General features: G+C 39.7%; 1 protein-coding gene across 2 annotated transcripts in view; it reads right to left on the reverse strand.

Annotated features, from left to right (window-relative positions):
• The window catches only part of LOC134666748 (protein O-mannosyl-transferase Tmtc3), a 181919-nt gene extending 171400 nt beyond the window's left edge, over positions 1-10519 (reverse strand). For both annotated transcript variants that reach the window (XM_063524015.1, XM_063524014.1), the window contains exon 1: positions 9856-10519. In XM_063524015.1, coding sequence (XP_063380085.1) covers positions 9856-10158 — 303 coding nt within the window. In that variant the 5' untranslated portion in view covers positions 10159-10519. The remainder of the gene's footprint in view (positions 1-9855) is intronic.
• Between the last annotated feature and the right edge of the window lie 926 nt (positions 10520-11445).

Raw genomic sequence — 11445 nt, forward strand, 5'->3', positions numbered from 1 at the left:
TTTAGAGCGTATTAAAAGTTTTTTGTATGGGGACACCACTTATTTTTTGACTAAACTTTATTTTAATATAGCAAATATAATAATACATATATTGGGGTAGTTTCAAATATCTGCTTGTAACGGTTCCAACGCTACAATAAAAAAAAAATTTTTTGTATGGGGACCCCCCCTATTTTTTAACTTTTTTTTTATTTTTAGATTTTTTCCTACGCTTACACACAATAACCGAGCTGGATTCCAAATTTCATCCTTCTAGGTCATCTGGAAGTAGGTTAGGTTTAGGTACTTATATCAGTCCCAATAAAAAATGGTTTTTTTGTATGGGGACCCCCCCTATTTTTGAACTTTATTTTATTTTTAGATTTTTTCCTACGGTTACACACAATAACCGAGCTGGATTCCAAATTTCATTCTTCTAGGTCATCTGGAAGTAGGTTAGGTTTAGGTACTTATATCAGTCCCAATAAAAAATGGTTTTTTTGTATGGGGACCCCCCCTATTTTTTAACTTTTTTTTATTTTTAGATTTTTTCCTACGCTTACACACAATAACTGAGCTGGATTCCAAATTTCATCCTTCTAGGTCATCTGGGAGTAGGTTAGGTTTAGGTACTTATATCAGTCCCAATAAAAAATGGTTTTTTTGTATGGGGACCCCCCCTATTTTTAAACTTTATTTTATTTTTAGATTTTTTCCTACGGTTACACACAATAACCGAGCTGGATTCCAAATTTCATCCTTCTAGGTCATCTGGAAGTAGGTTAGGTTTAGGTACTTATATGTCAGTCCCAATAAAAAGTGGTTTTTTTGTATGGGGACCCCCCCCTATTTTTTAACTTTATTTCATTTTTAGATTTTTTCCTACGGTTACACACAATAACCAAGCTGGATTCCAAATTTCATCCTTCTAGGTCATCTGGAAGTAGGTTAGGTTTAGGTACTATAAGTCATAAGTCAGTCTTAAAATTTACGACTTTTTGACATTCATACCTTTCTAACCGTTTGAGCTAGCTTCATGAAATTTGGGCTTCTAGATATCCTTATGGATATAATTAAACACACGTAGTTTTATGTGTTTACGTCAAAGATGTTTTGAGTTATATAAGGGTCAAAAGTGGCACCAAGTGGTTCGTGTAATATTACACTCGGCGCTGGCTAGCCAGTTCCTTTGCTTGAACTTGGCTTGACACGCTGCCGCGTGTCTAGATATGAGGTTGCAAAAATTTGAACCGTAAAAATTCCCTTGATTTTTCTGATATTGCGGTGTATCAGCATCTACTTAATATTAAATACATAATAGTTAATACGCGCTACCCCTACCAATCACTATAGATTCACCACAGTGTCAATTTGCCAGTATAGTGAGTAGAGGCTCAACTCAACGTGCTTTGGGGGTCCTCAATGCGCTTTAATCCCGGCCCCTAGGATGACATCACGAACGCCTGCCATTCATACTCTTAATTAATCCAGGTAAGGGGTCATCCATTAATTACGTCACACCAATTTCTAGGTTTTTTAACCCCTCCCCCCTCTTGTCACACTTGGTCACATTTGGCAAACCCCTCCCCCCCTAGTGTGACGTCACATGTTTTCTACGAAATCGCCAAATCGAATTAAGTAAATACCTAAGTATTATTAATATTTTATCAAAATATTTTTGACGATATAAATATTAGTAATTTTATAACCCAAAACTGCTTAGGAAAGAAAATTAAACGATTAAAAACTATTTTCGCTTTAAAAACTTGTTATTTAAATGTACAGCGAACTAAATAATTTAAATAAATTTTCGGTTACTGATGAAGTTAAAGTGACGTCACAAAGTTTGTGTCTCCCTCCTCCCCCATGTCACAATATGTCACATTTTCTTGACCCCCTCCCTCCCCCAACGTGTGACGTAATTAATGGATGACCCCTAAGTCTCTGGAATAGGCTGTAATATCCAACAGTGAGTCAGCCACCGAATATCCATTGAGTTGTCACCTCTAATGCTTCGAAGTCTTTATTAGACTAACGATTTATAGATAATCAAACGAACTTACCTGTAAGTGATGTTCGATGACTATTAAACGATGTGATTCGCCCGAGTGATTACACTATACTTCACTTGTAGTAGCACGCGAATGTGCTGCCATCGTACACAATTTAGAGTAACATTTTTTAAGAAAAAATATCTCACCTAAATTGGGGGTATTTCATACACGTTTCTTACAAAGAAGGCCATCAAATAGGTGTGCTATTTCGTGTCCTAATGGGTAGAATCTGGAGCTTCACCAGTACGGGTTAGGGAGGGTTGTAATCACTCGGGCGAATCACATCGTTTAATAGTCATCGAACATCACTTACAGGTAAGTTCGTTTGATTATCTATTAAACTTCTGTGATTCGCCCTTCGTGATTACACTATACTTCACTTGTAGATGTTTAGAGTGACACGAAATAGCAAAGGAATTGAAACATGTATGTTATATTGGTAACATGAAAAATAAAACAAAACAAGAGCTTCTGTTAGTTTAACTATGTATAATCAACAGACTCCTCAGTTATTGTTAGCATTTTGTAATATTGTACGAGCAAACACTTCAGACGAGTCCGCAAGAACATCTCTATTATAGAACCTAGCGAATGTTAAGGAATTATCTGACCAACCAGCGGTCTTTTTAATCAGTTCTATATTCACCCCGAGCCGGTTGGCTGCTGACGTGCTTGCGTGTCTCGTACTATGAGAACCAAAGATCGATGTATCAATACCACTCTCTAGCAACGTGGTTTTGATCCATCGACTCAAGGTCTGTGAACAAACTTTTTTAAATGGTTTCTTAAAACTTATTAAAAGAAAATCACAATCGCTTGAGCGTTTGGCAGATGATATATCTAGATAACATTCTAAAGTCCTTGCAGGACAAATGGAGTGATTTTCATCAAAATAAGGCAGGTTCAATTTTGGCTGCAAGCGATTAACCGCTGATGTCTTAATTTTATCCGTAATGTCAATAATATATTTTTGGTTACATTTATGAATATTGCTAAGTTTAATCAACGATAAGGTTTGCACACGGTGTGCTGTAACTAAAGCCAAAAGAGTTGTTAACTTCCTAGAAAGATGCTCGTAAGAAAGACTTTCGTTTGGATACCAAGAACTTAAATAATTAAGAACGATTGAAGGATCCCAAGTCCAATCATATCGTGGATTTGGAGCCCGGAGTTTGTATACTCCCGTCATAAATCGTTTAATAGTTGGATTATTTATAACATTACTATTCAGTATTAGTGACAATGCTGCTTTCGCAGTATTAATGGAGCCAAATTGACTACCTTGATTAAAAAGTAACATAAAAAAATCTAATATTTCTGCTGTACTGACATCAAAAATATTGTAACTTTTATCATTACAAAATAAATACCATCTTTTTAAATAACAATTATACTGTTTAAGAGTAGTTTCTGTGAGTGACGCTAACATGATATCTGCCGCACCTGGAGGAGTACCTTGCCTCATGAACGCCGCCCGGACAACACTCCGGCAACCAGGGTAAGACTCCTGTGCATCTTGTGTTCGACACTGTAAGGGGAGGACAGTAAATTTGGTTTAGGTAGGAATTCTATTCGTTCAGAAATCAACAATCTCTCAAAAAGGGGAAACCAGGGTTGTGTAGGCCACAGTGGCACAACAACAATGCCCTCCGCCTTATCCATTATAATCTTTTGCAACACCCTGAGTATTAGACAAAATGGTGGAAAAGCGTAAAAATAATACGTCGACCAGGATATAGTAAACGCATCGATCTTGTACGCGTCAGGGTCACGATGCCACGAAACAAATTTGGGACATTTTTTGTTTACTCGGCTAGCAAAAAGGTCAATCTCTGGAATCCTCTTAAACATATTACAAATTTTCCGAAAGGCACTATCAGCTAACTCCCACTCTATATCTGCATGCTTTCGGCGCGATTCTGCATCTGCTATATAGTTGTCTCCTGAACTAACATACGAAGCAAATATATATAAGCCACGGTCCTCGCACCACTGCCATATTCGTCGACTTAAATCGCTCAGATGTGGGAATCGAACTCCACCCATGTGATTGATATATGAAATCGCAGTGGTATTGTCTATTCTTAATAAAATCTCACAGTTTCTGTAATCCTTAGCAAATATCTTTAAACCAAAAAACGCGGCATGTAATTCTAGACTGTTAATGTGTTGATCAAGTTCATCAGTAGACCACTGACCACTGGCTCTCATATCAGAGCAACGTGCTCCCCAGCCTGTACGGGATGCATCGGAAAATATCTCTAACTGATAACTTCCTGACCGTATCGGATTGCTACAAGTGTCTATGTTACCTAGCCACCAATCTAAATCAGCATTTAAGCTATCTGGAATATTAATATACTGATCATAATCATCATTTTTATTTAAATAAAGAAACTTGGTTCTTTCAAGTCTCTTCGTATACACCCAGCCGTACGGTACTGCTGGACAAATGGAAACTAATAATCCTATCAAGTGTGCGAAATTACGAAGCTTACATCTTTTAATGGATTTAAAGTATAAAAGCTCGTTTTTAATCCTTTGTCGCTTCTCGCATGGAATGTTAATTGTAAAATCTGCAGAATTGAAGTTAAACCCAAGAAAATTTGCCGTACGACTCGGTGTATCTACCGATTTATCAACATTTATTGTGAAACCTAATGATTCTAACAAGTCTTTTGTTACATTAAAATTACGTAAGCAGTTAGAATATGTGTCACCGAAAAGTAACAAGTCGTCTAAGTAAATGACTGATAAAAAACCTTTATTGCGCAGGAATTGCACAACAGGACGCATTAACTTCGTGAATATGTAGGGAGCAATATTTAGCCCAAAGGGACACACCTGGAATTCGTATGTTTTGCCTTGCCAAAGGAAACGTAAATATTTTCTATATTCTGTATCGATATTTATAGCAAAATACGCATCTTTCAAATCTATTGTACACATATAAGCGTTTTTTGATAAAAGTCTCATTGCTGTCCTATAATCTTCGAGTTTGAAGTGAGGGGTATATATAAACTTATTCAATGACTTTAAATTTAGAATAAATCTATTTTTTCCATTACTCTTCTTAATAAGAAAAATACTCGACAAGAATTGACCCTGGCATGGTTCACATTCTTGTATGGCACCACAACTAATAAGTTTTTCAACCTCCTCGTTCATACTCGTCTCCTGCGATACGGACTCGGGTTTGTTAACAGGAATGTTCGATTGAGATATACAGTCCGATATAGGAATACGCACACCACGGACCCAAGACAATATTGTAGGATCCTTGGTTATGCCTAACCATTGTTCATAAAAAAATTTAAGTCTACCAGCCTGAGGTTGGACATCGGCATCCGGTATTAGCGGCGCGAACTCCGGCCGTGCGGCCGCGGCGCTCGGCGGTCGCGGTCGCTCGTGCGGCGGGAGCGGGACGGCGGCGGCGGTCTGCGCCCACCACGCGTGAAGCTCGTCCTCGCTGACGTCTGGCGAGGCGGCGGCCGCACCGCCGACGACGGCTGGCCCCTCCAGTTTAAAGACTTCGATGTCGACGGTCCTGCCTGCTGATGCTTGGGCGTCCATTTAGGCTTTGCGACAGTCGGCCTTAGTTCTGCTCCGGTTTTTGTCACTGCTTTTATTGACTTCAGGCTTTCTTGTAAGTCCTTACCAAAAAGTAAATTGTCGCGCTTCAAGTCCTTAATGTTGTCCTTGATCTCCTTATTTAGACTAGGCATTAAGAAATTACGCCTGCTCTGAGTCTCTGAGAAATGTAAGTGACATAAGAGTCGTCCTGTATCGCTGAGCGACTTTATGGTCACATGTTTGCTATTGTCTGAAATGGAATCTGTTGTCAATAAGTTCGATAATGTATTGGCAACTCCTGTTATAATAGTCGCGAGCAGTTTTTGTTTGTCACTTAGAATATTATCCCGTCTTATAACATTATCGTTACACGCGGCCTTGATCTCGGGATTAATTATAGGGGCTTGTGCTAATTTTAAATTCTCTGGAATTTCGTAACGTTTTAAAATCTCATTCTTGATATCATCCTTCATTCCATTAACCAAAATATCTGACCATCTCGTCGAGATATCATCGTGAATGCAAGGACCAAATGTTTCTTCTTTTACGGGCTCGTCGCCCAACAAACATAATAAACCGGGATCAAGTGCGGGAATAATCGGCGCAGATTCTTGTACATCAAGTGTTTCATTAGTAACCCGTGCGATTGCGGCTGCGGGTGTAGGCGCGGGCGCGGGTGCGGCTGGCGTCGTGGACGCGGCCGCGGGCGCGGCGGCGGGGGCGGGCGCGGGAGCGGGGGCGGGAGCCAGCGCGTCCACCGCGCGGGGCCCGGCGCTACCATTCTGCACGACCACCGATCGTAACCCGCCGGCAGCAAGCAGCCCACCCGACGTTGAGGCTCCGGCCTCATCGTCAGTTAAGTCGTATACGGTGTCGTTGATCAATGGGGATTCTGTAACATTACGGTCGATCTCTTCACAATACTGCTTTATATTCAGTAATAAAAAAATATAAGTTCATATATTCAGGCTGACCCTCATCTAGGTACTGAATGTTTTCAATCAGAGATCAACACCTATATTGGTCAGACCGTATAAGCGGTTCGGTAAACTTTATGAGTTGCCCGATATTTGGTAGGGTAGGGTTATTATGATCTGTGGGTAGGGTTTTAACTGCCTACTTGCTCGCTTGTGAATGTACATAATGATGTACAAGTAAGTATAGAATAACTACGTACGAAGGTATACGAAAGTTCTAATTATTACTTGTAAAACACAGTCGTGATACAGTCTCACGGGCTGTAGTCTAGACTGATAGCAATTTCCATTCATTGGAACAAAGTATTTTAAGTATAATGTATTCCGGCATAGCCTCTCGGACTATACTCTAGGAATATAATGTGCTTCCCGTTTACACAGCGTTCAACCTCACGGATTGAACTGAGGTATAAATTAGGGTCGGTAATAGCCTTACAGACTATACTCATTGCACAACGTAATAAAACAAAGCTCCATGTACATAAGACATATTTCGTCAAATGATTAGGCGACGGTAACTGAATAACTTACCTTCATATTGCGAATCCTCTAGCAAGGGATCGGGTTCGCCTATATCTTGGTCCATACATTCGTATTCATTATCTGTATAGGAGGACGTACTGGGGCTATAACTACGGTGACGGCGCCTACGACGAATCTTCGATTTTTTCCTCTCGAGGCTTCGGATTTTCCTTTCCAAGTAATCTTCCTCGTCTTCCTCACGATGTTTGCGTTTTCCCATTTTATCCAAAAACACTAAACACTATTACAAACTTGCTAAAACACAAAATATTTCACTAGCAAAGAAAAAGTACGTGCACGATGGCCGCCACACAAAACGTGTATGAAATACCCCCAATTTAGGTGAGATATTTTTTCTTAAAAAATGTTACTCTAAATTGTGTACGATGGCAGCACATTCGCGTGCTACTACAAGTGAAGTATAGTGTAATCACGAAGGGCGAATCACAGAAGTTTAATAAGGCGATATCGTACTTAGTATAAATTACAAGCTACGTAACATATTAGGTACCGAAGTATATATATTTTCATAACTAAAAAAGATTTCTCGTAATCTACATAGGTATTAATGAAAAAAAAAATATCTCGACGAATGTGACCTTCTGTGATTCTCAATTATTAAGAATTTTTTAAGTCGGTAAGAATTGAAATACCTATTATTACCTGTTAGGTGCCTAATTATTCGTTAACAAAAAGGTCAACAAGCAACTGTCTCGTGGGAATCACGGCATATGTATTTGTTTTCTGGCCTGAAACATGTGTCCTACAATTATTACTAATATGAGTATTTTGTACAGCAGGTACATATAAAGGCTCTTAAAGTTCAAGGGCCGAAACTACAGACAAAGTCGTGTTAATATTTTTTCATCACACTCGCTCAGTAAATGTGGAATTGCACGCAGGTTTAGAGGGAGTTATAGAAAATGCGTTCTCCCTAGGGAGTTATGAAGTTTCTAGTGCCATACTTAACAATTTTTTGTCTTTATACTTAATTTTTGTATCGCACCTGTGATGAAAAACATTGTGTGTAACTCGGGGCGTAATAATATTGCAAACTCGAGTCTATAAATCGCTCTGGCAAGCCGTCGCGATTTAATTTACTCTCGTTTGCAATATTCAACTTACGCCCCATGTTGCACAATGTATTGTAAAACAGCAGCAACACCTTAAAGATGATATATATAAACCTATAGGTACAAGACTAAATCAATTTGGTTTGTAGATCTTTGTCTAGACGTCAGCTTTAAGAAGAAAGATTAGCTGAGCCCCTTTACAGGTTTGATAATTTTAGGTAAACAAATATCTCCGTCGCGCTGACGGGGGCGGCTCCTCAAGTAAGTGCGATAAGGACAACTAAAGCGTCGGCAAAAAATCCTGCATAAAAATCTCAGTAATCGAGGTTTTCTTCTCCTCCATTTCATTTTCCTCCTCCAAAATTTAACCAATCGTGATGAAATTTTGGAAACGGAATAAGTATGAAATTATCTATGTCTAACCGTTTGATTTTTGCGTTTATGGTTGCCGATTTTGTATGCTAGGCGTCTGTTTTATTTTGCTGTTTTTAGCGCTGTTTGAATAACCTAGTTCTTATAAAAACAAGAATATCAAAAAAGCAACGTTCAGAGACAGGTACAGGTACTATCGGTAATATTGAACTCATTATCTACAAAACAATCATCTAGGGCCAAAATCCAGAGACGAAAATGTTGAGAAAAAAAAATATGTTGGAAAAATGACCACTAATTTTTCCCCTTTAAAAATACAACAGGTTGTGGTAATATGCATAATAAAACACTGCTATTATGGTCCTATTTTATAGCCGTAGCGTCGGCCCGCCCAAGCGCCGCGCTTCTAATGAAGTTGATTTAGATATCAATGGCAGACAGATAGAAGTGCTGGAATAGAAAAAAAGATATTGACAAAAGAAATTGAAAGTTTTAAAATGGCTACAGACAGAAGACGGACAGATAAAGGACACTAGGTACAAGCAAAAAAAGTTGTTTTTTACAACCTGGGGCCCATTTCTCGAACGATATTAGTCTAATATTATTAGTGTGTTGTCATGGCAACCCATACGATTTGACAGTTCGTGGACTAATAATATTAGTCTAATACCGTTCGAGAAATGGGCTCCAGCCTGGTGGTCTATTCGTAGGTCAGGGGCCCAATTCTCGACCGATATTAGTCCAATATTATTAGTTCACGAACTGTCAAATCGTATGGGTTGTTATGACAACACACTAATAATATTAGACTAAATTAATATCGTTCAAGAAATGGGCCCTTGAACAAGAAAGTCTCGACTGAACTTTGAAGACAGTCTACTGTGTAATTGTATTTAAACTTAGTGTCAAATTCAATCCATCGGTGTACCTACCTAGTAAAGGCCATGGTGTGAGCTCAAACGCCAATTTGGTTCGCCGATTTCGACCGCCGATTATGAATGAGCGATATTACCGATAAAAATATGAAGGCGCGGACGCAAGAATACCAATTCATGACCTTAGTATTCGCGTTTGGGGCGATTTTTATTTATTTAGAGCGTTGAATTATCACCATAATCTATCTACATACAAGTAATAGGTGATTATGATTAAATTGGATACTGACGCCAATTTCTTTTCTGTCACCAAGTTGACGCCAAGATCTCATCCCGTCTGGACTGGCCTTAATTGTGATTAATTTTTGCACGATTTGATAATGTCAGATTAATCAAATAGTATTAATCTTTAAAATACCTAGGTACTTACCTTATGTATGGGTGTTCCCCAGAAGTCGTTCAGGAAGATGTTGGAAATTGGTGTCTGAGGTCTCAAGTCTCTATTTTCTTTTATAGCATTGATATCATCGAACACGAAACCGCAGTAGAGGCAGTTGTGGTAGACGACGATGCAGGTGAGGATGAGCACGGCGCCGAGCCCTCGGCGCGGGGTCTCCGGCCTGCAGTCGGGCGCCGGGGCCGAGCTCGCCAGCCGACGGCGGCTGCGCCCGCTCCTCCTGCTCACCGCAGACACCACTCCGCCGAACCGACACACTCCACTCACGCGGTCCATCGTGAATCACTTTGACATCCTATCTTAAGTACCTCCACAACACCGCAGCATCAGATCCTGCCATAGTCCATCGAACCGAATCTGAAACGTTCGCACCGCGGCACATTAGGTGCGGATTGGCAAAACACGACAAACGAAAACGAGTCTGTTTATACGGGAATTCTCATTGGAAAACGCTAAATATTAGCCGATCTAATGTAACCAGCACTTTAAACGCGCTACATTATTAATATTTACGATGTCGCGGTGCACATGTCAAACTGACTTTCGGAATCATTGGATTTGACATTTAAGTGATCGCAACGACGCGACCGACGTGAACACGCTCGCTCGCCCGGCCGGTCCGCCGACAACTGCCGAAAGGCGACGAGCGAATGCTGCGACGAGTCACGTGACCAGTCGTTTTACTGCGGGTCGTTTTGAGATGGCGCATGCGTCTCGCGAACTCTGTGAACTCCGTTGGCCCTGCCACCCTGCCTGGCTGGCGGCAAAATTGTCGCAAGACAACAATAATAACGAGTTCGACTCCTTAATAGAAATTAGAAGTATAACACTTCTAATACGTACCTATTTTATCTAGACACGCGGCAGCGTGTCAAGCCAAGTTCAAGCAAAGGAACTGGCTAGCCAGCGCCGAGTGTAATATTACACGAACCACTTGGTGCCACTTTTGACCCTTCTATAACTCAAAACATCTTTGACGTAAACACATAAAACTACGTGTGTTTAATTATATCCATAAGGATATCTAGAAGCCCAAATTTCATGAAGCTAGCTCAAACGGTTATAAAGGTATGAAGGTCAAAAAGTCGTAAATTTTAAGACTGACTTATGACTTATAGTACCTAAACCTAACCTACTTCCAGATGACCTAGCAGGATGAAATTTGGAATCCAGCTTGGTTATTGTGTGTAACCGTAGGAAAAAATCTAAAAATAAAATAAAGTTAAAAAATAGGGGGGGTCCCCATACAAAAAAACCACTTTTTATTGGGACTGACATATAAGTACCTAAACCTAACCTACTTCCAGATGACCTAGAAGGATGAAATTTGGAATCCAGCTCGGTTACTGTGTGTAACCGTAGGAAAAAATCTAAAAATAAAATAAAGTTTAAAAATAGGGGGGGTCCCCATACAAAAAACCACTTTTTATTGGGACTGATATAAGTACCTAAACCTAACCTACTTCCAGATGACCTAGAAGGATGAAATTTGGAATCCAGCTCGGTTATTGTGTGTAACCGTAGGAAAAAATCTAAAAATAAAATAAAGTTTAAAAATAGGGG

The sequence above is a fragment of the Cydia fagiglandana genome, chromosome 8, assembly GCF_963556715.1.
Source record: "Cydia fagiglandana chromosome 8, ilCydFagi1.1, whole genome shotgun sequence".
Taxonomy (NCBI): Eukaryota; Metazoa; Arthropoda; class Insecta; order Lepidoptera; family Tortricidae; genus Cydia; species Cydia fagiglandana.